At 33.5% G+C, this 27,781-nt stretch overlaps 1 protein-coding gene across 1 annotated transcript; it reads right to left on the reverse strand.

Moving 5' to 3' along the window:
• Nucleotides 1-9,402: 9,402 nt before the first annotated feature.
• Nucleotides 9,403-12,808, reverse strand: LOC148764000 (putative terpene synthase 12). Its single transcript, XM_088803768.1, has 7 exons — nt 12,516-12,808; nt 12,156-12,423; nt 11,289-11,661; nt 10,885-11,103; nt 10,636-10,774; nt 10,011-10,259; nt 9,403-9,900 (listed from the first exon to the last, which is right to left on the reverse strand). Exons 1-7 carry the CDS (start codon nt 12,765-12,767, stop codon nt 9,589-9,591), a joined length of 1,812 nt encoding a protein of 603 aa, XP_088659894.1. The 5' UTR covers nt 12,768-12,808; the 3' UTR covers nt 9,403-9,588.
• Nucleotides 12,809-27,781: the final 14,973 nt, after the last annotated feature.

A 27,781-nucleotide genomic window follows, 5' to 3' on the forward strand; every position in this document is an offset into this window, starting at 1 on the left:
GCTAGCTTTCTTAGTTGTTTTGAAGGATATCTTACTCAATACTTATTTGATAGCAACTAAACATAAAGATGGGAACAAAACAATTTAAATTTAAAAATAGCCAAATACTAGACTCTTTTAACCTACAAGGTGAAAGACTTATTTGACTTCATTTAATAAGGGATTTTGAATCATTCTTCAACATTCCCCCTTGATTTAAATCTACGAACTCCTATCTACAATATGAAGTGATTATGCTTAGCTTGAGGGAAAAGTTGGATAAAATGTCTGCAACTTTCTCAACTGTACCACACGGCTTCAATGTAATTGTTTCTTTTGTTACCCAACTTTGAATGAAGTGATAACAAATGTTAATGTGCTTGGTTCTACTATGCAAAGTAGGATTCTTTGTCATTGCAATAGTTGCTTCGTTGTCATAGAAGATTTCTGTTGCACCAACATATTCTTGATGAAAATCAGAAAGTAACCTTTTTAGTTAAGTTGCTTGACAAGCTGATGAAGTTGCTTTCTTGAACTCCAAGAAATTTCTCCAGAACCAAGGTTGAGTAAGTTTCCTAAAGTGTTTTTTCAGTCATCCAAACAACTTGTCCAATCACTATCAATAAAAGCAGTTAATCTAAAATATGATTCTTTGGAGTATCAAATTCCAAACTTAATTGTCTCTGCAACATATCTCAATATTCTCTTAGCAACCCCACAATGATGCTTGGTTGGATTATGCATAAACCTGGATACAACACTAACAAAAAATGCAATGTTTGGCCTTGTATGAGATAAATAGTTCAAGCCACCGACAAGACTTCTAAAATACCTTGTATTAGCCATTGCAGTATCATCATCAAGATTCAACTTTTCATTCACATTCATGGGTGTGGCTGCCACTTTACAATTTACCATATTTGATCTTTTCAAAAGATGCATTGCATATATTCTTTGTGAAATAAAAATTCCATTTTCAACTTGTTTCACCTCAAGACCAAGAAAATAATGCAATAAACGCAAATTTGACATCTCTAACTTCTTCATCATACAAGATTTAAATTCACCTACAATAGACTCAAATGATCCCATATAAATCATATGATCTCATATAAATCATATCATCAACATAAAAATAAACCACCAAAAAATCATTTTTACATTCCTTTTTAAAATAGAGAGTGGGCTCATTTTTACTCCTTTCAAATCTATTTTGCCAAAAATAAGAACCAATTTTTCAATACCATGCTCTTGGAGCTTGCTTCAATCCATAGAGTACTTTTTCAACTTGTATACTTTATCTTCTTTGCCACTAACATCAAAACCTTTAGGTTGTGAAACATAAAATTCCTTTAACAATTCACCATTCATAATGATAGATTTTACATCAAATAGGTAAGCAGGCCAACCAAGTTGAGCAGTTAAGGCTAAAAAGTTCTTACCATTTCAAATCGTGCTACTGGAGAGAAAGTTTCTTCAAAATCAATTCCTTGTTGTTAGGAATATCCCTTTGCAACAAGCCAAGCCTTGTGCTTTTGTATGCTCCCATCTGCATGGTATTTTGTTCAATATACCCATTTGAGTCCAATGACATTTTTTCCATCAAGCAAGTCCACCAAATCCCAAGTTTGATTTTTTTGAATTGCCAATAGCTCTTCTATCATTGCATTGCACCATTCTTGCTTTTTTTTTTTCTAGCTTCCTAACAACATACAAGATCTGATGCAAATAAAGCAAATGCACAAGTTTTAGTAAATCTCACTCAAGGATCTGAATTTCCTTAGTGGAGTTTCACTTAAAGAGTTAGAAGATGAGGAACCATTGCTTTTTGGAGTAGATGAGTTGCTATTGTTAGAGGAGGTTGAATATAAATTTGTTGGTGTTAGATCTATAGGTGGAATCACTTCAACTTTGAAATTGAATTTGTTGGTGTTGGATCCATAGGTGGAATCATTTCAACTTTGGGAATTTGATCATGCTTGTTTTGATCTTCACTCCATTCCCATTTTTCATCTTCATTAAAGACCACGTTCCTGTTAATGATCAACTTACCATTAACAAGATTATATAACCTATATACCTTGGATTGAGAACAATAACCAATAAAAATGCATTTCATAGATTTCTCATCAAGTGTTTGAGCTTGTGATTTTACTAAAGCATAGGCTATACAACCAAAAACTTTTAAGTGGCTTACTAATGGCTTTCTAACTTTCCAAGCTTCATACGGTGTTTGATTCAAGACAAACCTTGTAGGAGAAATATTAAAGATGTACACAATAGTTGCAACTGCTTCTACTTAAAATTGATTTGGAAGTTCTTTCGTTGTAAGCACTCTTCTTGCCATTTTAACTATTGTTCTATTTTTCTATATAGCAACACCATTTTGCTTCAATGTCAATGGTGCAGAAAGCTCCCCGCGAATTCTATTTTCTTCACAAAATACATTAAATTCAGTTGAAGGAACCTCCCTTCCTATATTCGTACGAAGTGTCTTTATGTAATTCCCGCTTTACTTCTCAACAAGAGCTTTAAATTTCTTAAAGTTAGAAAAAATCCTTAAACTTTTATTTTAAGAAGCAAAACTAAGTTATCTGACTGAGATCATCTGTAAAAAGTAAAAAAATATCAACTACCACCAAAAGGCTCAATACTTATAGGTTTACATAAGTCAACATGCATTAATTCAAGACAGCTAGATGCTTTCTAAGACTTGCAAATATTGGAAAGGATTTTTTACTTTTCTTTCCATATACACAACCTTCACAAAGTTCAATGTATTTAAGTTTAGGCAACCCAAAAACCATTTTTTGACACAACAACTTCCATCCATTTATATTTAATAACCATAACACAAATGCCACAATTTAGCTTCACTACGTCCTTGAGCAATCAAGGAAAAATCTTCAATACTTAAAACTTGAAGTGGGAACATTTTATTACTAGCCATTTTAATAGTAGCAATAGTTTGGTTTATTTTTTATTGTTCATAATGCATGGCCTATTATCAAACAAAATATAATACCTACTAACCATTAACTACCTATTACTTAAAGTGACTGAAATGTCTATTGGAATGGTTACTGAAGTAAACATCGCTACTGTAACAAAACATTCAGAATGGTGGTTAGATTTTGATGCTACTATTTATGTTTGTAATGAAAAAAGGCAATTCAAGAGTTATGAAGAACTCAAGATATCGGAAGAAATTCTAACGGGGAACCATAATTCTGCTAAGGTTCTTCGCAAAGAAACAATTGAGTTAAAATTTATTTTAGGGTAGAAATTAAGTTTACTTAACGTATTTCATGTTCTTGAAATTAGAAAAAACTTTTATTTGCACATTTATTATGTAAAAATGGTTTTAAGGTTGTACTAGAATCTGATAAGGTTGTGGAATCAAAAAATGCTATATTTGTTGGAAAAGGATATTCCTGTGATGGAATGTTCAAACTCAATATCAATGAAATGAATAATTATTTTGCTTATATTGTTGAGCATTCTTCTGATGTATGGCATGCTAGACTAAGTCATTTAAATTTTTAATCTTTAAAATTTATGTCAAATCATGGCTATATTTCATGTCAAAAATTTTTTTTGAAAAATGTGAAATTTGTGTTGAGGCAAAATGACCAAGAAATCTCTTCTGAAAGTTGAAAGAAAATCAAAATTATAAGAACTTATACATTTTAATATTTGTGACCTAAATGGTTTACTAATAAAGGGAAGGAAAGGTATTTTATAACATTCATTGACGATTATTCTCACTTCACTCATGTTTGTTTAATGAAAACAAAAGATGAGGCATTTGACAAATTCAAGGAATTTAAAATTGTTGTTGAAAATAAAAAAGAAAATAAGATAAAAATTCTTCAAAGTGATGGAGGAGGAGAATATTTTTCAGACTCATTTTCTTTATTTTGTAAAGAAAATGGAATAATTCATCAAAGAACAACTCTGTATACACCTCAACATAATGGATTAGCCGAAAGAAAAAATAGAATGTTAGTAGATATGGTAAATAGTATGCTGTTAAATGCAAAAGCTCCTTTTAACTTTTGAAAGAATGTCATATAAGTAATAAAGTTCCTTTAAAGAAATTATTTATGACACCATATGAATTAAAGAATAATGGTAGAAAACCAAATTTGAATTATTTTAAAGTGTGGGGTTGTATACTTATTATAAAGTTATGGATCCTTATAAAACAATTAAGACCTAGAGGCATCAAAAGTATTTTTGTTGGTTATACACAAAATTTAAAAGCATATAGGTTATTTGATTTAAATTTTAACATTATAGTTGAATCTATATATGTTGATTTATTTGAAAATAAATTTGTTTATAATTTTGTTAATTTTGAAAAAGAAAAACAAATTGAATTGGCTTCAATAGTTGATGAAAAAAAATGAAATTAATGAATTTATTGAGCCAAGAAGGAGAGACTTTGATTATTTTTCTGCAGATTCAATTATTTTTCTAGTTTAAGGATATAGAACCAATATACTAAATAAAACACCAATTCTACTAAATGTAGATGAAGACCCCAAACTTTTTAGTGAAGCAATGTCTTCAAAAGATGCAGCCTTTTGGAAAGAAGCTATAAACGATGAAATGAACTCAGTAATGTTTAATAATACATGAGCCTTAGTTGATTTACCTTCAAGTTTTAAACCAATTGGATTTTAATGGGTGTTTAGAAGAAAATATAATACCGATGGTTCTGTACAAACCTTTAAAGCAAGATTAGTTACTAAAGGTTTTAAACAAAAGGAAAGCATAGTCTATTTTGATACATATGCTCTAGTAACTAGAATAACATCCATTAGAACACTTATAGCATTATTTTCGATCTATAAGTTGCATATACATCAAATGGATGTTAAAACAACTTTTTTAAATGATGATTTAAAGGAGGAAGTATATATTGAACAACCAAAAGGTTTTATACTTCCTGAAAATGAGAGAAAAGTTTGTAAATTGGTTAAATCACTTTATAGGCTATAGCAAGCTCCTAAACAATGGCGTGAAAAATTTGACTCATCCATATTGTCTTATGGTTTTAAACATAATGGCGTTGACAAGTGTATTTACTTAAAATTTACTAAAGATTATAGAGGAATAATATGTCTTTATGTTGATGATATGCTAATATTTAGCAATAACATGATCGGCATAAATGAAACAAAGAAATATTTAACCTTTGTATTTAAAATGAGGGATTTTAATGAGTTTGATACCATTTTGGGTATTAAAGTGAAGAAATATAATAATTGTTACGTTATTAATCAAAGTCACTATATTAAGAAATTGATCAATAAATTTAAACATCTCAATATAAAGGAATTTAGTACTCCATATGACTCAAGTATGAAAATGCATGAGAATAGAGACCAAGTAATTGCACAACTTGAATATACTAGTGCTATTGGAAGCATTTTGTATGCTATGCATCACACTAGGCTAGATATTGCATTTGCAATTTGCAAATTATCAAGACTAGGATGGTGTCAATAGCTACGCTACGGAAAAGATCACAAAAAATATAAATTATGTTGGAGTGAATTTAAATTTGATGCATTCAAAAGAGTTTGTAGGGAAAGTTATATTGTATTACTGAACTGCATGAATATATGGTTCTTGCTAGTAGAGGAAAGATAAACTGGTATTAACTGAAGATAGTTATTTGCTTCGATTTTAATTACCTGGAAACTTGCACCTACATATATGGTTATAAAACAGTCCTTATCCCAAGAAGACAATAATTCTATCAAAGATTGTTAGATGTATAATAAAATATTAAGAAATGAGAGAGTATATAACCTGTATTATTGACAGATTAAGATAAATAGTTGTAGAATATAGAACATCAGTATAATGTAAAAATCTTATCAATAGAAAATAGTTACTAATTTCTAGCAGTATCTGTCTTTCATATATAAAATGAATGGCTAAAGGTTGTCAAATTCAGTTGATTTGTTTATTCAATGATGACTGTGTGTTATGTATATTGAAAAATGAATAGACTTTCTTGACTTTTTTTTTTCGTTTAATGAATTGGATGGGTAATTATTAGAATTTAAACATTTATGTATAAAAAAGATGTGTAAATACTATGAATTTAGGTTCATGCAGAATAAAAGGATATTGACAAAAAAAATATTAAATTGTAATTGATAAATATTAAATAAATCTATCCTTTAAGCATTAAAAATTAGAAATTATTATTTTCAAGTATTTTTTATTGAAATAAATAAAAGTAAAAAAAAGCTCTTCAAATGTCAAAAATTACGTAATTTTGACATAAGATATACAAAAAAAAAAGATAATCTAATTGAGAATGACAAGTGTCAATCAATTAACCTAATCAGTTATCCTACTTTTATATATATTATAGATATACAAGTAGGCCTAGTAAAATTCAATGGAAAGCCATTGGGAGAGTTCTTGGATATTTTAAAAGAACTAAAAATTTTGTCTTTCATTATTCAGACTATCTAGGAGTATTAGAAGGATACCCTAATGCAAGTTGGATTACTGGTACAAATGATAATGAGTCTACTTCAAGTTGGATTTTTACACTAGGAGCTGGTGCCATTGGTTAGGCATCTAATAAACAAATTTGTATCTCACTTTCAACAATGGAGTCTAAGGTTATAGCTTTAGCTACAGCAGGAAAGGAAGTGGAATAGTTGATAAATTTGTTATTAAATATAGAGTTGTAGCCACAACCAATGCTAGACATTTTCTTATATTGTGATAGTGCTGTTATAATGTCTTGAGCATATAGTGATATCTATAATGAAAAATCTAGACATATTAGTTTAAGACATGATTATATTAGAGAATTAATCTCAAGTGGGGTAATTATCATAACATATTTTAAATTTGCAAATAATTTGGCAGATCCTCTGAAAAAAGGTTTACCAAGGGATTTGGTAAGTAAAACTACAAAAGAAATGGGTTTAAGACCCTTATTAGACACAAATAATGGGAACCCAACTTTTAATTAGTAACCTCTAATTACAATGTTTGCATTTTGAACATTTAGTTTATTGGTTGGTGCATGATTCTCCTACCTAAAAGAAAGAGTTTGAATCCCCCTTCTCCTAATTATATAAACAAGAAAACCCCTCTAATTACAAAATTCAATGGTTAAAAATAAGTTATTGTTATGTGTCTGTAATGCACTATTAGAAGCCATTCCTTAAAATCTTGTTTGAAAATAGTGCAGTCCATTGCATATAAAGGTTAAGTTTATACTCTTAATAGAGTTTGAATATTATATTATAGAAAGAAAAATGTCTAGAGCAACAAGGACGGTAATGAAAACTCCACCTACATAAACATAAAGAGTGGTGCCGCATCAACAACAAGAATTTAGGGGATTCTCTTGTAAATGTTTATTATGAACAGGATAAGCACACGACCATTATGGTGCTAAAAGTGAATGACCATTTACAAAAATATATATAAATATTATGTGTTATGTATCTTCAATTCTAACACTAAGAGTCGAGGTTCAATCTACGGACATCATTTACTTCGTTAGGGTTCTGAGATACATTCGCTAATTGATGGTTCAAATCAAGAGATACAATCAATCCATTACGTATAAAGGTTGAGTTTATACTCTTAATGGAGTTTAAATTTTATATTATAGAAAGAAAAATGTCTAGAGCAATGGGGATAGTAATGAAAACTCCACCTACATAAACATAAGAATAAACATAAGAAGTGGTGCTGCTTCAACAAGAAAATTTTGGGGGATTCTCTTGTAAATGTTTATTATGAATAGGAAAAGAACGTGGCCATTATGGTGCTAAAACTGAATGACTACTTACAAAAATATAAATAAATATTATTTGTGATGTATCTTCAATTATAGTGCTAGGAGTCGAGGTTCAATCTATAGACACCATCTACTTCATTAGGGTTCTAAGATGCATTCATTAATTGATAGTTCAAATCGAGAGATATCTTATTGTATGTGTAATATCTGTTTGTGTGAAAGATAGAAATAAATAAATATATATTATTAAAAAAAAAACAACATTTCAAACTTGTGGGGCATTATTAAGTAGTTTGTTAATTTCAGACTTATTAATGAAAAGTTGTAACTAAAGAATTATAAATACTTATCTTATTAAAATATCACTTTTTAATGGTTATATTATGAAAGGTTATTAGATATAACTATTGAATAGTTGTATTATTAAAGAAAACAAGTCTTTTCATATTATTTGAAGAGTCATATTATGAAAGGAAACAAGTCTTTTTATTTAAAAGCATATATATTGGGTTATTACATAAACAACGTTTTTATATTATCATTTTCACAATTCTAATAAGTGTATTAAGGATTTTGTTATATCATGGAGGTTGAGAAAATACCTTAAGAAAAGTATTAATTCACGGCTTCGAAGTCAGATTCTTTTTTCTTCTCAAAATTTCTTTTTCATTCTCAAATATTTCTAACAAAAAAGGTTTGAATTCAGGAAGAAGAAGAGCACGTGTGTTCCATGTGCATCATTTAAAAGAGTGCTGCCGTTTGTTGTCTTATCTAATGTCGTTCTGATGTGCTTTTCTCTTTTTTACTTTACCCATCCGGGTGTTTGGGATTTTATTTACTTTTCATTTATGTTGTGTCGTTTTAGGTGGTTATATGCCTAAGGGTCAATGTGCTGTCATTGAAGAATACTTGCAAGGTTTCCATTGCAATATTCCTTTAGTCTATTTAGAATGCCAGGTGTTCTATCCTGATTTGTTATTTACCTCATTTCTCTCTCCTCAGAACTATATATATATATATATGCCGTTTTGCTTAATGAAACGGTGCGCGACACCAGTTTTCCTTGTTCATTTTTCTCTCTCGTCTCTCTTTTAACTTTCTCCCTTCATGGTTCATAAACCAGCATTTGTTGTTCAACAAAATTTCTAGAAAACATCTATATTTCAACAGCGCTGCTCTTTCATTTTGTTGATGTTCCATCAGAGATTTTGTTCTCTTATGTTTCATTTTAGTTGGCTGTGATATTGGGTGGCTTTATTTTTCTGCCTTGAGTTTTTGCCTTTCTCTTGCAATGTTTCTGCTGCTTCATTTTGTTCGTTGCTGGTGAAGGAATCGTTTTCTTTTGCTGCATTCCAGTAAGGCTGTGCCGTTGGGTTTTACTCCGTTAATCCTTATGTACAGATGTTGGTGGGGGTTCTTATCAGGTTGTTGAACTTAATTTTGGTTTACTATCTTTCTTGTCAAAGCATTCCAAAATTAGCTGCTTTTTTGTTTTTCCTCCAGGGAATGTTTTATTCCCTATTCATTAATGAATGCCATTATTTTTTTTAAAAAAAAGTTGTATAATTATGCAAAAAATAAAATGATTAAACATATTTTAATGCAATGTCTTTATCCCAACATATCTAACATCTTGGAAAAATTATGGTATGTATTTACGTTACAGACTAAAAACTATAAGTATAAAGTATAGTTGGGGATTTCAGTACAATTAATCTCTTCCTCCATCTGCCCTTTTTATTTTTTAACGCGGCAATAAAGCCGATTGTTGCAGTTTTTCCTAATTGACTTCTACGATAAGCTCAAACACATACAAATTATGAAATTGCTTTCTCCATGATAGGGATGGGCTCAATTATCAATGACACAACTCGATTCTTAGATCTACTATCTGGACATCCATGTGCATCTCCATGCTGATATGTGCAGTGGGAAATCCGAACTAGATTAATAGCTGTTTCGACAAAATGTTTTGCAAAAGGGGAACCATCAATTTGGGCTCTGTTCAATTTCTTCCAAGATTTGTCAATCAAATTAGTTATGTGTTGGCGAGCCAGTGCCTCCGAACAACCAGTTCCCTTCATGTAGCATGTTATTGAGTTTGCGCTTTCGCCTCTCTCTAACTCATTCTGTATTACAAAAGAAAACAAGCATTTCAATTAGAAACGCCAGATGAAATTTTAGCAAGAAAATCAGAGTATAGTCGTCTCTGCTTGTATTGGTAATATAATTAGCATACCTTCAGGGTAGCTAAATCATTGCAAAGTCGAAAAATAAGGGATGGCAAACGAAGGAGATCATGGTACTTTTCTAAACTTTCTAGTGCCTGATTGGTTATATTTGGACTCTGTAGAAAGTAGGTATGAACTAGTAACAGATGCCCGGAAGCAGACACCCATGCAGTTTCAAGATAGTCTTGGAATGTTGGAGTGTGTTTGCTGTAGGACCATTTTGCTTCTTGTAGGAATGCTTTGCATAAATCAGCCCACTGAAAGAAAAATGGAAACGTTAGTACTGTAGAAGTAATTCAACCCTTACCAACACCAAATCAGCAACTACAATAGCAAGACAATATTGCATCAAAAAGGGCAGATAGAAAATAAACCATTGTGCAAAATCTCAACAGAAAACTCAGCAAAGGACTGTTGGAAATTCATCAAGCAGCAATCAGTCATTGATCTTGTTTTCTTATTTTATTGTCACCGTTGGAATCTCCTCAACTTTGTCTATATAAATACCTTGAAATATGGATGTAGAAATACACTGAAAAACAAATACTTCAAATTTTGTTAAATTTCTTCAAATACACAAGTGATTGAGTAACAGAAAGCGTAAAATATTTAGACTTCGATTATGTATCATACCGCATTTGTTAAGTATGGGAGGACGTTTTCTCCATGGTCTCTAAGAGTGTCATAAGCCATCTCATTTACACAGTTATACAGTGCAAGAAAACATAATTTCATATAGTCTGGAAGATTTTCCACAGCAGATACATCCCATCTGAAAAGTCAAGAAATTAATATTTGAGTAGCGAATAATAGGAGATACTAAATAAGATTGGAATCACTTTAAATTTTTATGTTGAGAATAGAAAAAGAAAAACCGCAAACCTTTGAACAGCGTCAGTGAATAGCTCTAGTTCGTCCAAAGTTCCATAAACATCGTAAACATCATCGATTATAGTTATGAGGGAAACCACTTTGGTTAGATCTTTACGGCAATTGCTGAACTGAGGTTCAGGAACCATCCCAACCGACCAAAAGAAGCATTCCATGAGCCTGTCCCTCGCAAAATTCAACTTCCTTGCTAGTCCCATATCCATCCACCATCTAGTCCGCGTTGTGATTGTCAGTGAAATTGCAAGTAAAACATTATTTGAAAAGTTTAGGTTGCATTTGTTTGACACTTTTGTTATTATTCATTTGTAAATAATGCAAAAAGGCAAATAATGAAAAGCAAATAGTCAAAATATCAACAAAAATTATAGCTTTACTTTCCTTATTAATCGTCTTACCTTGACATATCTTGAAGATCTTTTTGGAGCGTTGACTGCACCATGTTGAAATCCAGCTTAGCCAATTCAAGTAGTGTATGGTTTGCACCTACCTTTTCGCTATAAGCTTCGATGTGCCAACGAGCTTCCAGCCTGCGTACTCTTCGATGTAGCGGTAGCTCCAACGCGCGGCTCACCTGTTCTGATAAATATTTGTCCTGATTACACTGTAGATCCTTGAGATGCATTCGTGTAAATGTGAAGGCTTCCTCCATGATATCTTCTCCTTCAAAGGCAAGTTGTGAAGCTTCATACAAACTCAACATTCCTTTTACATCCTTGCAGAGGAATTCCATGAAATTTCCCTTGTGGTCCTTGAAAGCTTTAAAGACATCTGCCTTCAGGCAAGTTTGATCGAATTAAGGACAACCCATGAAAGAGATCGTTCTCTATTAGTAGCTTGGAATGATGCGTAAGAATAATTGATCGTCTTTTGCAGGTGAAATCTGTCTATCCTTAGCAAGTCCGTTTAAGGCTATGCTAACCACACAATGTTTAGTGGATTTTTGGGGAAAAGACAGAATTTGGATGGCGTGTGCTGTTCACAGGAAATGGCTTCTTTTTGTTTAGCCATTCGCCTGTTTTTGTATCGATTCATTAGTTAAAAATTATATGCTTTTCAAAAAAATAATAATAATAATTGATCGTCAAATTTTTGGTGGACGGTATAAAGGAGTTTAATGTCGTTTTGGCCTTATAGAATTAAAAAGAAAGAAAGATACCTTTGTCTGTAGTAACTTTGTATTTTGGCCAAATATATTTTTTGTGAGCTAGTTATCATCTTAGCTCCGGTACGAAATATTCCACCTGCATATCAACAACGCTTACCTTGAGAGACCTCGTAGCCGTGTTGCCTGAGGAGTCTGAACCTTAGAGCTGCTGCATGCAGATTAGTCTCTGCTGCGACGCCGCAATCTTTTGAAGTGACAAATTTCTCAAGGGCTTGACTGATATCCATCTCAAAACGGTGCTCCAACCCCAACCGCTGGATGTCATCAATCAGTTCAAGCAAGTTCAATGGCTCTGCATCTTCATCATCAAAAGCTAACCTCAATTCCTGCTCTAACTTTGCCGCCTTCTCTTTGTATGAAATATCCTGCAAAATTAGCATAAGATAAGCTACAAAGAAAGAGAGGGAGAAGGTGCTGGCACAAACAATGATCACGAGTCTGAGGTTAATATAGTTACGGTATGTTCATTCTTTAAGGACTGTAGGAAATCGTAGCTCCAAATAGGTGGCTGGTAATTTGCTGAACGTCTTTCATGTTCTGGCTGAGAAAGAGAAACTTGTGTGGTCGATGACACAGCACAGCAAACATGGCAAGTACTCTTGCGAGAGCGAGGATCAGATTCGACTTTCTGAAGAAGACCAGTGCTAGGGACAATGATTTGCTTAGGGTTCAAACAAGGCATGCTGAAGAGGTTGGGTGCCAAGGCCATAGCTATTGCTATAAAAAACTTAATTGCTAAACTGCCTATGCGAATGCGAGCCTGGTCCTTTTATACTACTAGAACATTTGGTTAGATCGTGTAGGACCGAGGGGAGGAGGTTTCTAGTTGCGTCCTGACTTTTTTTTTAAGGTTATTTCATTGATTGAAAGGGAAAGCTCCCAGAAAAGTACAAAAGATGGTTTAAGATTTGTGTGTCAGCAGGAAACACAAATTAATTTCAAACCACAAAGCCAATATCAGATATGACAAAACCCCCCATTCATCTCCCAACGTTTACAAAAATAAAATCCCAATCCCTATTTCTGTGAACAGCACTATTTACACTATCAAAATCCCCCCAGTACTCAGAAAATAACCATTCAATGAGCCAAGTAGTACCACCCACGAAGTTCCACGGAGATTGCACTATTGAAGCTTAGCCAGCTGATTTTTATCTGCTTATTATGTAGTTTCTTTTTCCAGTTTCTTATCAGAGATGGGCATATCCTAATCCTACTAGAAAAAAAAAAAATCAAAGAAATAGGTGGTTGCATTTTGAAGACGTAGCAAGTGCCATTTCCACTTAAAAAATGTGGTCTGATTTTGGAAAATTGAAACGACAGAAAGGTCAAGTTGTCATATAATTTATCCTATTGTATAGACGAAGTTAACTAATTTTTGTTGGAGGATCAAAAACAGAAAACTAAAGATTAAAAATTTAAAAACTAAGGATTAATATTTGATGCATTAGCAGTGCATAATTTCTATTCACGACCATCAAATTCTGACAACTCATTAACGATGTATTATTTTGAAGGAAATAAAAGATTGATAAGGTCCCAAAACGGCATCAGATTTTAATATCAATAGTTTATTTGCTTCAAAATAATACTTCATTAATGAAGTGTCAAGATTTGCTATCTTAATAGTATGTAAAAACTATACACTATTAGTGCATCAAATATTTTCTCAAAAATTAATGTATTGAATTTAACCAACAATTAAAAAATTGATAATAGAACATAATTTTATACCCTCCTAAAGTTCAGTGCTTCCTATGGTTTGCAGTCCTCAATGCAATTCCTACGAAGGCTTTTCTCTTCTCTCGTGGTGTCCATTTTAACACTGATCAGTTGCGGTGCGTTTGGTGCAGTCTTGCTGAGGAAACTTGTTCACACATCTTTCTCACATGTAACTTTAGTTGGCTCATTTGGGGCCTTGTTCTTCAATGGTGGGGTGTTGCTTGGTGTGTTCCTCCCACCATTTTCGACTTTATTCAAGCTTGGTCTTTTTGTCTGTTCGGTGGCAATGTCTCTAAAAGATGGATGATCGTTTGTGGCACTACTTTATGATCATTATGACTTGCACGTAATGAATTCGTCTTTAATTCCAAGATTTGGGATGGCCTCCAAATCCTTTTTTTCATTAAGTTGTGCTCTATATTTTGGATTCGAGCATGTGAAGGTGATGATGCCATTGATGAAATCGGTTGGTGGTCTGATCCACGAAATTGCTTGTGTCAGAGAACCCCCTTCCACCTTTGACCTGGCGTTTTATGGTCACCACCTCCCACTAGTGAGTTTAAATTCAATGTTGACGGCTCAGTCAAAGGTCAGTCGTGACCTGCTGGTTGTGGTGGGGTCTTGCTCAACTTTGACGGTTTTGTAGTAGGATTGTTCTTCACTCCACTCGGTTTACATGACTCCAATTATGCGGAATTGATGGCCATCTTACATGCTCTTCGCCTTTTTTCTATCTCCACTTATACCTCCTCCCATTTAATTATTGAATCGGATTCAAGGGTTGCTCTCTTCTGGATTAACTGTGTCGAATGAAGACCTTGGGATAAATGGCACATTTTCAATGAGATCGACTCATTCATTGAATCCTTAGCCAAGTATGGTGTTGATGTTTTTGCTCCCTTCTCTGCTTGGTGGTGAGCCCCGTAAGGTGCTGAATGTTTCTTACGTTGCTGTCTTTCTCTATGTTCCATTTTCAGTCTTATCTTCAAGCTCTCTCTTTATGTTGATGTTTTCCTCACTATGCTGCTTCTTTTTAGTCTTTTTGTCCCAAAAGGTTGTTAATTGTTGCCTGCAGATGCTTGTACTAGGTAGCCTTTAGACTTGCATTCACTGTAGTTTCAGTGATTTTAATGCAAATTTATTTTGGCTGAGCAAACAAAAAAACATAATTTTATACAACATGTAAATCAAGAAAAGAAACACTTACAATAATCTTTTAAGAAAATTGTGTTCGATCATGTTTTCTACATTCAAATTCATCAATTATTGATTATGTACTAAAAATTCTATTTCTTTAAGATTGAGTTTTGGATGTTTTGATTCATATTGCTATTGTTCATGAGTTAAAATATTAAGGCTTGGTGACTCAAGTGTAAGAGAATCATTGTATATTTTCTTTAAAAGAATTTGTCAATTATTTTCATCTTACTCATACTTTAATCAAACTTGAAAATAAAATTAATTAAGTCAACATCCAATATTTTTATTTTATTTCTATTTAAACTTATAATACTAAATATAAAATTATAATGTATAAAATATAAATAATTAAATACGATATACATGATTAATAATTTCTTCCTATATAATCAAGATTATTTAAAAACTATATATTTAAGATAATTTTCTTTCGACTAAATATAAAAGGTAAAGCATATAAAAAAAATATACTTAAGATAATTTCTTCTTATATAATCAAAATTAATAAAAAAATGATACATTGATGAAATTTTAAATAACAGTACAATAATATAGCTTATATTTGATAATTATATAATAATTTATTAATTTTTAAAAATTAAAATCATAAAAAATAAAATTCACATAACAGAAAAAAAAACAAACATGACAAGTAGAAAATAGAATCCACATATGATGTAACAAAAAAAGAAAAAAATATAATTAATGGTTCGTAAAATTTGAAGAAAAAAAATTTATAGAAACTTATAATATATGAGCAAATATAATGAAAATAAAAAAAATAAAATAATAATCTAAATTGAAATAAGAAAACAAAAAAAACTTTAAAGTTGAGTGAGGCATGTAGGATCGTTTTGTTATTTTTTTATTTATATTAATTATTAAATAAAAAATTATTTTGAAGAAACTATTAAAAATATATAAAAAATCATAAAAGGTTTATATGATATAAAATAATTTTAAAAATTTTAGAGAGACCATATCCGCCCCTGCCTTACTGTTTATAAAACATTGCTTGCATCCAACAAAAATCTTCTATTTTTATTTTAGTGTTTCACTTAGTACTTCTTTCATAATTTTGTTTTATATCTCTTGAATTTCTCGTATCAGAGTTTAGGATTTTACATTTAAAATTTAGAATCTAGAGTTTAGAATTTAAGATTTAAGAAATAAAATTTTTAATTAATAACATAAAAGTGAATACTTGAAGTAACATAAAATTATAAAAAAGATACAAAATCTGCTGCTGTGTGGCTGGAATGCTCTGGTTGATTCTGCTTCTCCGATGTTCTGGTTGCTGCTGCTTTTCTCTGTTCTTGCTAAGGTTGCTACTGTCCCCTGGTCTTGTCATTGCAGCTCTGCTTTTTCTTTGATGAGCATAATCGGCTTGTACAGATTTTTTCTGGGTTTGTTTTTTTGCAAGGATGTGGGAGTTTCTGGGTTGCATTGAGAGTTAAGACTAAATCTCTGTTGCAACCAGGGACGGTTTTGTGGCTTTGCTTTTTTTGCGTTTTGGCTTTATTGTTTTGGTTGCTCTTCCTGTTGAGGTAGACTTTATATGTTTGCAGGTCCAACGGCAGTCAATGGTATTAAAACCACACATCTAATGTGGGACTTAGTTGAACAACACCTGGTGGCATTTTCAACACAAGCGACCGACAATGCGTTTCTTTTTTTAACTTCACCATGGAATATATACCCTTAATCGTAAACCCAACACTTGCTTGTTGTATCTTTTCATTTTAAAAAGTTGAAGAAAAAGAGTAACTGATAATAATATTAAAGATTCAGATGAGTTAAAAGGATCTTTTCCATATGTCTTACCATATCGATACTACAAAGAAATATTTATATGTTAATTTGTTGATTTTTTTTAAATTAAAAATTTTTTTATCCTTTTGTTAAATACTATTTCCATCACAAAATGAATTCACCAGACTTGTTTAGGCATTTTAAGAAGCCAAAAAATTAGTACATATATATTTCATTATTTAAATAGTAAAAACAGATGTCGGGGTAACGTGAAGATGTGGACAAGTTAGGGGCTTTCATTAATCAATAATCTAAACTGCACCCAAAATGGTAGGCTGGGCTCTACGTATTCTTAGGTAAGCTTCCGATGAAATCACTTGCCAGGCTTAACTAGGCTACGATAGGGCCGAAGAACAATAATTAGGCCCTGCCTTCACAATATTATTTTGAGTAAATTCCAAATACACTTTTTTTTGGTATAAACTTTTCTCATATGGTACCTTGAAGTTATTCTTTTTGCATATAAAATCTTATGTTTTAATTCTATTCTCAAAAAGGTTAGCAGCGTTAAAATTTCAGTTGATTTTCGTAAATAGATAATAATATCTTTTGTTTTAATCTTTCTGTGTTTTATGTGTTTAATTAAAAAAATATTTCAACTTTTGTATTTCTTTTCTACTTTTCTCTCACTCTCTCACTGCCCAAATAGGAATGTGAGCGTTTTCTTCTTTGAATTCCAAACCGGTTTAAAAGATTCAATCCTTATTTTTGTTTTCCAAATTTCTTCTCTCATTTTTTCTATTCATTTAATTCATTTTTATCAAATATAATTTCTTTGAATATTGAATTTGAATTAATACAGTGATTGCTTCTATTATTACTTTTGTTAAGAGAATTTTGATTGATCGGTTCATTTTAGAATTGTATTGATTTTGTTTTTGTTTGAATTATTATTAGTATTGGGTTATTAGGGTTTGTCTTCAAAATTTGTAAGAGTGGATCCAAATGCACATGCTCTCTTTTAAAAGGCCTTAATTGATCTTGTCCAAATAATTTGTTTCTTTTTTTTTTTCATTTTTTGGAAAAATAATCCTATAGAATTATGTAGGTAGTTATAAATTTATATAAGTGTTAGCAAAAGAGATTCCTCTTAAGAAACCATTTCTTCTCTTTATATGATGTCATTCTTAGACCAACTATGAAGCAAAGTCATGTATATCAAGCACCAGAATTATAATCGTAATTGGAAGCATGGTGGTCGTTCTTTTGTAGGAATATAGCTATCAACATTTATGATATGCATAAAGACTTTGGTGCTACCCATGACTACAAGAGGTAACTTGGTCTATTTTGGAAGGAAAAAAAAGGTAAAAAATGAAAAATCTTTGTTGAAATATTTTTTTAATTAAATAAATAAAATACAAAAGGATTAAAACAAAGGTTATTATTGTCTATTTACAAAAAACAAACTAAAATTTTAACATTGTTACCCATTTTGGAATAGAACTAAAACACAAGATTTTGTACAAGAAAAAAATAATCTCAAGGTGCTATGTGAGAAAAAGTTATACCAAAAGGGGTGTGAGTGGAGTAATAACAACAAAAAATGCAAGCGTGTAGTAAAATGATTGATTTGGACATCTCCAGATGAAATGCACCACATAATCGAGCAAGAAATCAAAAATCATTTTTAAGTGTTAAAACTAAGAGCACCTGGTGTCAGCCACAGTAAATCATTAGCCCTCTACACTTCACTTAAAAGAAGTGTTTGGTATGAAAGAAGTTACTAACATTTCTTGTAATGTGAGTAATAAAATTACTGTATTTGGTTTGAGAAAAAAATCAATGTAATGTAATATTACATCGCAATCACATTACACTTTGTAAAGGAAATCACATCATCATATATAATGTTACTTTACCACTTACTTGGTAAACTAAAAAATTTTGATTTATCCAAGGGTCTTCTTTTTTTTTTTTTTACATGAATTTAATTAAACGTAATAAAAGAATAAAAACTTATTTGAATTTTCTTAAAGAGTTCAGAGATTTTTTTGAACATTATATCAAGAATTTTTCAAACACATATAATTTTGACAAGTTTTTATAAGTGCTCTTGATCATTTACCTTTTTTAATATCTTTTACAATATCAATTTTCCAATAGACCTTTTAACTTATTCCAATCTGAATGCCTTTTATGTAGTTGCACCTTTTCAATGTTTTTTTTTTAATTTTTTTTTTCAAAATTTTTAATTAGTCAACAGAAAGCAAAATTCATAAAATTGCTAAAAAAAGGGACCTTTACCATTGATGAAAGCTAGAAGTTTCTTTAACCACGTGTTTGGTTAAGAGGAATGGAATAGTCACTCCCTTTATTCCTAAACCCCCCTCTAATAATTTATTTGCTTCACAGGAATGACCATTCCTAAAAAAACTGAATAACCATTACTGAAAGGACCTTGGTAATAGCTATTCCAAGGGTGGGAAAATAGACCAAAAATTTTGTTGGATAATATTACCCTTAAATAAATTTAAAAATTACCATCATATATAACATACATTTTTTTCATTTTTCAAAATTTTTTCTCTACCCATCTTCTATCTCTCCTTTTCTCTCTCTAAAGGCGGCACCAATGTCAACTGCAAGAGGTGCTGATCTGGTGCTTCCCACCATATCTTGATATCTTGTCACGACCCGGAACCTCCCTCAGGCCCATGACAATCGCCGCGACGTCCCGATTGACACTCATTATCCGGAATGCCAACCGGAACCCCACAAGGCTTACATATCAATTTCTTTCCTTTTCTGTGAGCAATCATTGTTAAATATCGAGTTTTTAGAGAATATATACTATTTTAGATAAAAAACAATCAAAATAAAATTTTCGCCACACAGGGGTATTTTGGTCATTTTTTTCTCAAAAATTTCGAAACTGGCTAAAACGTAATATACAAGTACAAAACGCATAATTCATATTCAAAATGAGTTTAAAAGTCTAAAATCTTCATTTAAAGCGAAATTACGGTTATTTGAATATAATAAGAAAATAAAAAAAATATTAAGGAAAATATTATATTTTCTTATAAAACAATATTTATAGAGTTATACGTGAATAATTTTTATAGCGTAAAAGCTAAATAAATTTATACATACTGAAATACAGTAAGCCAAAATATTTAATTTAATTTACAATAACAAGAGGGCCCCCGAATAAACAAAAGTAAAGAGGACTATGAACCTACGGTTTGGAAAATGCAAATCCAATGGTAGTCCTCGATGAGATTAGCTATCTACAGTCTATACTGAACCTGAAATGGGTGGAAAGGAGTTGGGTGAGATTTTACAATCCCAATGAGTAAACAGACATTATCATAAATATCTAAAAGCGAGTAAAATGGAGGCAAGTTTAAACAACAAATTTCAACCCATTTCATAATGTTTTCAATTTATTTCTTAAACCATAAAATATTTGTAATTTACCAAAACAATTGTTAAGGCTTATGTCTTTTATTAAAACAAGGCTCAAGCCAAAACTAATCCTCGGGGATACCTTGGTCGAGGCATCTAACCGAGTCCGCCAAGGGTGTTAAAATATTCACACGTGAAACACATTTTTATTTTTAAAAATCAGTCGTTCCTTGGCGTTGGCCGAGTTACACATTCACGTGGGGGTTTGACGTGAAGTGAGCTCTAATACTACCCCGAGAGTTACTTCGCCTCTACAACCAGAGTAACTATATAACTGGGTTTACCGTGCCCCTCTAATAGGCAGTCCATGGAAACCCGTCACTGCAGTGACTAACCCACCAATTTTAATAAAATTTCGACAGTATAACGTGGCTTTTATTTATTTATCTAGCCTGCATAGTAAAATCAACTTACATAAATTTTCCAAATGCACTCACAAAATATAGCCACATATACTCATTTCTCATAAGCCATTCCTAGGAAAATATATATTTTTCAAGTCAATTTGCAGCCTCTAATTACTCAATTTCGTAATCAATACAATATATTTTTATTTGTCACATTTATTCCTAAAACATCAAAAATCCCTTTTTAATCTCGTTCTCATTTCATAAAATATATAAAGGGCATTTAAAATAAACTCTAGATAATTTACAATAATAATAAGTTTACTCACCGTTTGTACAAACTAAAAGCTTTCTAAGCGCCCTGATCACTACTCATCGGGTACGACTTCTTTGCCTTTTTCGGAAGGCTCTCCTCCTCGACACATTACAAAAATTTACACAATTCATCACATTGATGCTAAATCACTATATAATTAACTTAAATCCTATACTAATGCATGGTACGAAATGCAATAGCCTAAAACGGCTTAAACGCGGTATTAACCTATTTTTGGCACTTTGCTCGATAAATTGCTAACGCGCTTCATTTTAGCTCTAAATCATCCCATTCTCTCTCCAACATTTCTAACCATTAAATATCAGCCAATAACCTTCTAAAAACAACAAAATCAGCTCACTCCCTTCCTTGGAAAATTCGGCCAAAAATGGGACATTAAGTCGGTTAATTTTCTACTTTGTTTTTCTATCACGTTTAATCGTTTTTCATCATTTTCTCTTCATTTTCCTTAGAATAAAATCAATTCATCACCATTGTACAGCATTGAGAATCCAGCCAAGAGTGGGTATTGTGAAAATTTAATAATTTCTTGCCCAATTTAATTTCTAAACACATTTAACTAACTAAAACTATCAATTTAACTAAAAATCAAAACCTAAAAATTTCAATTTCTCTCCCCTAGAATTTCGTCCAGCCCTTGATATCACTTTTTGATCTCTCTCCTCAAGCATGCTAAATGGAAATAAAGGCATAGGAAAGGTAGAAATCAAGCTAAAATTGAAAAATCTTACCGTTAGACGCGTAAATCGTTGAAAACCGCGAATTTCCCTTTGAATTTTCTTGTTTCTCTTTGGTTTTTCTTTTTTTTCTTCCTTTCCTCTCTATTTCCTCTCTTGTTCTTCCTTATGGCCAGCCAGCACTTAAAATTTGGGTTTAAATGGGCTGATTTTTCATTAAAATAATATTATATCATTAAAAAATACCACATGTCACTTTCCCATTAGCCCATTTTTAAAATTTCATCCATTTATTTCCAAATTTTCACCATACACTTGTCTCATATATTCATAGCTTAGATAAAATTCTCAGACTTATCCAAAGTCCGGTGGAGTAATTTTTGAAATTTACACTTTTGCCCCCGTAAAAGTGAAAAATTACATTTTTACCCAAAAAATTGAAAAATTGCCCATAGACATATTTTTCATCCCTTATACTCATACCATTCTCCAATTTATCAAATTTGATCTAAATTCTCTCAAAATCTCAAATTTTGTCCGTGGGTGGTAAAATTACGATTTTGCCCCTACACTCTAGAAATCACCAGAATTAAACTTTTTCACTTCCTATCATTAAATTATACTCCAAATAGTTAATCTTGGTCAAAAATTTCACTCCATGATCAAATTATTATCTTAGGTGGCAAAATAACGATTTTGCCCTTGAATATCAAAATTTCTAATTTTACCCCAAATGAACCCTCGAACTCCGAACAATCATTTTTAGTCATTCCTGGACTATAAAATATTAAATTTCATCCTACAATTCCTATTTGAACTAGTTCGAGGTTAAATCAACTCAAGTGTACCATTAGGTACAATACCGAGTTTTGTCTATTCTTAGGTGTTTTTCCTAGCATAATAACATACTATTCAGTGCATGTATGTCATGACATGTATTTATAGGGTGTGGTTTTACAATTCTACCCCCCTTAAAATAAAATTTTGACCTCAAAATTTCACTTACCAGATTCGACAAATAGATACGGGTATTGATTCCTCATCTGATGCTCTACTTCCAATGTCATTTCCTCCATTCGAGCATTCCTCCACAATACTTTTACCATTGGAATGCTCTTGTTCCTCAGCATTCGACCCTTTCGATCTAGAATACGTATCGGCTGCACCTCGAATTTCAAATCTTCATGCAGTTCAATCGGTGGTGTCTCTAGAATGTGGGAAGGATCGGGAACATACTTTTTCAACATTGAGACGTGGAAGACATTATGGATCCGATCTAACTCTGGGGGTAATTCTAACCGATAAGCCACTGGTCCAATCCTTTCAATGATTCGGAATGGTCCAATATATCTCGGGTTGAGCTTTCCTCTCTTCGCAAATCGAATCACACATTTCATTATCTAATAAAACACCATAATTTATCATGATAATATAATCAATAAGATTTAATACTTCAAAGTATTCAAATTATTACCTTTCCAAGGAGAAACTTTAAGAAAAACTTTATCATCGATCTCAAACTCCAAGTCTTTTCTTCGTTTATCTGCATAGCTCTTCTGCCTATCTTGGGCTACCTTTAGCCTCTCTCGTATAACCTTGATCTTGTCATTAGTTAGCTCGATCAATTCCACACTCACTAACTTTCTTTCACCCACTTCATCCCAACAAAATGGAGTACGACATTTCCTTCCATATAAAGCTTTGTATGGTGCCATACCAATGCTAGACTGAAAGCTATTGTTGTAAGCAAATTCCACCAATGGCAAATGTCTGTCCCAACTCCCAATAAAGTCAATGACATAAGCCCGTAACATATCCTCCAAGGTCTGGATAGTCCTCTCTGATTGACCATCCGTCTGTGGGTGAAAAGTAGTGCTAAATTTCAATTTGGTTCCGAGAGCTTCTTGAAATTTTGGCCAGAATCGAGAAGTGAATCGAGGATCTTGGTCTGACACTATAGAAACGGGAACTCCATGTAGCCTCACAATCTCATCTATATAGAGTTGAGCCAGCTTCTCAATAGAGTATGTACTATGGACAGCTAAAAAGTGAGCGGACTTAGTCAACCGATCTACGATCACCCAGATTGCATCCTTTCCCCTCTGTGTCCACGGCAATCCCAAAACAAAATCCATAGTTACATGCTCCTATTTTCACTCGGGAACAGGTAAAGACTGAAGTGTACCTGCTGGCCTCTGATGCTCAGCCTTAACTTGCTGACATACGAGACACTTTGCTACGAATTCTGCTACGTCTCGCTTCATACCCGGCCACCAATAATTCTCCCTGATAGTCCTATACATCTTGGTGCTTCCGGGATGTAATGCATAGACAGATGAATGGGCTTCTTCCATGATTCCTTGTCTCAACTGGTTTCCCTCAGGAACACAAACTCGATCTCTAAACATCAAGACGTTATCCTCTCCAAATCTGAACTCACTGACTCCCCCATCGGTCAGTTTTTGAATTTCTTTTCTTAACTCATCATCAGACCTCTGAATGTCCTTGATCTGATTAAGTAACGAAGGTCGCACAATGAACTTTGCCAATAAGGATCCATCATCACCATTTCTCAACTGGACCCCAAGAGATTTCATCTTTATTAATGCTGAAAAATAACAACTCTGAAGTGCTGCTAAAGACGATGAAGACTTACGACTTAAGGCATCAGCTACAACGTTCGCCTTTCCCGGATGATAGTCTATCACCAAGTCATAATCTTTTATCAACTCCAACCATCGCCTTTGCCTCAAATTAAGCTCCTTTTGGGTGAGCAAATATTTTAAACTCTTGTGATCCGTAAATATCCGACAATGCTCACCATACAAGTAATGCCTTCAGATTTTTAAAGCAAACACCACTGCTGCTAACTCTAAATCATGGGTAGGGTAATTTGTTTCATGCCTCTTTAGCTGTCTAGAAGCATAAGCCACAACTTTTTCATCCTGCATCAATACGCACCCCAACCCCAACTTTGAGGCATCACTATATACTACAAATCCCTTACCATTAACAGGAAGTGTTAAAACGGGAGCGAAGGTTAATCGGTTCTTTAGCTCCTGAAATCGATTCTCACAAACATCATCCCACACAAACTTAACTCCCTTACGAGTTAGATGAGTCAAAGGAGCTGCTATTAAGGAAAACCCCTGAACAAACCTCCGATAATAACTGGCTAATTCGAGGAAACTACGAATCTCCGTCACTGTCTTAGGTTGCTCCCATTGTAAAATTGCCTCTACTTTCTTAGGATCAACATATATTCCAGTTCTCGATACTACGTGTCCCAAGAATACCACTTCCTGTAACCAAAACTCACACTTCGAAAACTTTTCATACAACTGTCTTTCCCTCAAAGTTTGTAATACTATACGCAAGTGGGCAGCGTGCTCATCATTATCTCTCGAGTAAACCAGTATGTGATCAATGAACACAATAACAAACTTGTCCAAGTAAGGGTGAAACACCCTATTCATGAGATCCATAAAAGCTGTCGGTGCGTTAGTTAACCCGAAAGGCATGACCAAGAACTCATAATGACTGTACCGAGTCCTGAACGCTGTCTTGGGTACATCCTGTTCTTTAATCCTCAACTGATGATACCCAGACCTTAGATCAACCTTGAAAAACACTGTAGCTCCCTGTAATTGATCGAAAAGATCATCAATCCTCGGTAACGGATACTTGTTCTTAATGGTCATTCTGTTAAGCTGTCGGTAATCGATACATAACCGAAGTGTACCGTCTTTCTTTTTCACAAATAAAATTGGTGCTCCCCACGGAGATATACTAGGGCGTATAAAACCCTTGTCCACCAACTCTTGCAATTGTACTTTCAACTCCTTCAACTCTACCGAAACCATTCTATATGGAGGGATAGAAATAGGTGCGGTACCCGGAAGTAAATCAATAGGGAACTCAAGCTCTCGATCAGGAGGCAGTCCCGGTAAATCATCAGGAAATACATCAAGAAACTCACTTACTATCGGGACATCCTCTAACTTAGGTTCCCCCTTTGAAGTATCAATCACGTATGCCAAATAAGTCGGATACCCTTTCTGCATTAATTTTGAAGCTTTGATGGCCGAGATTACACAGGACGGTAATACTGGACGTTTCCCTACAAACACAATCTCTGCTCCCTTCGAATTTCGAAGAACAACTTCATTTTGAAAACAATCCACGTTCACTCGATGTGCAGTTAACCAGTCCATACCCAATATTAGATCAAAATCCAGGATCTCTAGAGGAATTAAGTCACCCCTAAATTCTTCCTCGCCTACCCTTACCACACAGTCTCTATTACAACTATTTCTAACTAGCTTTTCTCCTAAAGGGGTGTGAATTACAATTTCTTCCTCTAATGGTGACAGGTTTCTATCAGCAATTGATGCAAATGTGGTGCTCACATAAGACCTATCTGAGCCAGAATCTATCAAAACATAAGCATCTTTATCAAATAAAGACATAGTACCTGTCACTGCTCTAGGTCGGACCTGTGCCTCATCTTCCGTCACAACGAAAACTCTTGTCGAGGTACGAGTCTGTGGTCTCGAAGGTGGATGTGTCGGGGTATTACTCTCCACACCGGACCGTATGGCCACTCCCTGTCTCGGTGGCAACCCAGAAGAATCTCTATTCTGTATATCAGTGCGAGCTGGTGAAGATGATGCAACTACCGTGGCTTGTCCTAACCGTGGGCAATTACTCATAATATGACCCGTCTGTCCACATTGGAAACATCTTGTTGGCTCTCTACATAGCCCACTATGATAATTCCCACAATTTTTGCATCTGTCAGAACCTCCGAAACTCTTCCCAGAACCAGTCATAGCAGATCTGCTAAACCTCGAAGGTCTCTGTTGTGATGGTGGAAATGGAGGTCGAGGAGATGTCACAGAAACAGAAGTAGTACTCCCTGAAATCGCTGAGTCCTTACCTTTTTTTACTAGCTGACTAGAAGACATACCAGGATTCTTCTTTTTTGCAAACTCAGTCCGAATCCTCCTATTCTCAGTCGCGAGCTTCTCAGCTCGTAAAGCCATCTGTACCACCTCCTTATGCGGCTCCCTACCAGTCACTGTCATCCGCTCTCTAATCTCATTACGGAGCCTTTCCTCGAAATAACTGGCCTGATCCTGCTTAGATTTCACCAGATCCGGCACATATAACATTAACTCGTTAAAACGAGTCTCGTACTCCTCTACAGTTAGATTCCCCTGTTTCAAACTCAAAAATTCTCTCTTCTTTTCTTTTTGATGAAAATAAGTGAAATACTGACCATCAAATTCCCTGAGAAAATCGGGCCACGTCTGAGGAGTAGTGGAACGGGATTTCACTGAATTCCACCAAGTACGAGCCCTCTTCTCTAATAATCTCGTAGCCACCATCAGCTTCATGTCGTCGTCTAATCTCATATCAGAGAGAGTCTCTGAAACCTGATTAATCCAGTCCTTTGCCACAGTGGCATCCAACTCACCCGTGAAAGACATACAACCGTGCTGTTTAGCCTCCTTTAGCTTCTTGGAAATGGATACATCTTGTACCGATGGTGGAACTAAAGGAGTAACTGGTGGTACTATAGGTGGAACTTGACCAGTCGGAGCTCCACCAGCCATTGCGGTAAAGAAAGCTGCCAATGCCTGTGCTGCCTCAGTAGGCATGGTGGGAATACCCGTAGGTGACGGAGGAGGTGGAGGATGTGGAGGACTATCGGCCTGCTCAGCAGTAGGTGCTGCCCGAATGGTAAACGCAGCCGATTCTTCCCTTACTGCATCTAGCTGACGACGTTGGGAACGACCTTTTTCCCTCCCAACCGATCTAGTGAGAGGTGGGCGTCCGCGTCGAGGAGGCATAATAATCTATAAGAGAAAACGAGCAAGCTTAGGGAACCTTAGGCTCTATATGAAAATGCATGCATTCTATTCAACCTAACTTAACTTAATCCGGGGCCACACTGATATTGTAATTTTTTTAAAACCACTTTAAAACCAAAAACTTTTATCTTTAAAACCAAAAGCTCTTATCTTTAAAACCAAAAGCTCTGATACCAATAGAATTGTCATGACCTGGAACCTCCCTCAGGCCCATGACAATCGCCGCGACGTCCCGATTGACACTCATTATCCGGAATGCCAACCGGAATCCCACAAGGCTTACATATCAATTTCTTTCCTTTTCTGTGAGCAATCATTGTTAAATATCGAGTTTTTAGAGA

The sequence above is a fragment of the Theobroma cacao genome, chromosome 2, assembly GCF_053813885.1.
Source record: "Theobroma cacao isolate CCN51 chromosome 2, ASM5381388v1, whole genome shotgun sequence".
In the NCBI taxonomy this organism is placed as follows: Eukaryota; Viridiplantae; Streptophyta; class Magnoliopsida; order Malvales; family Malvaceae; genus Theobroma; species Theobroma cacao.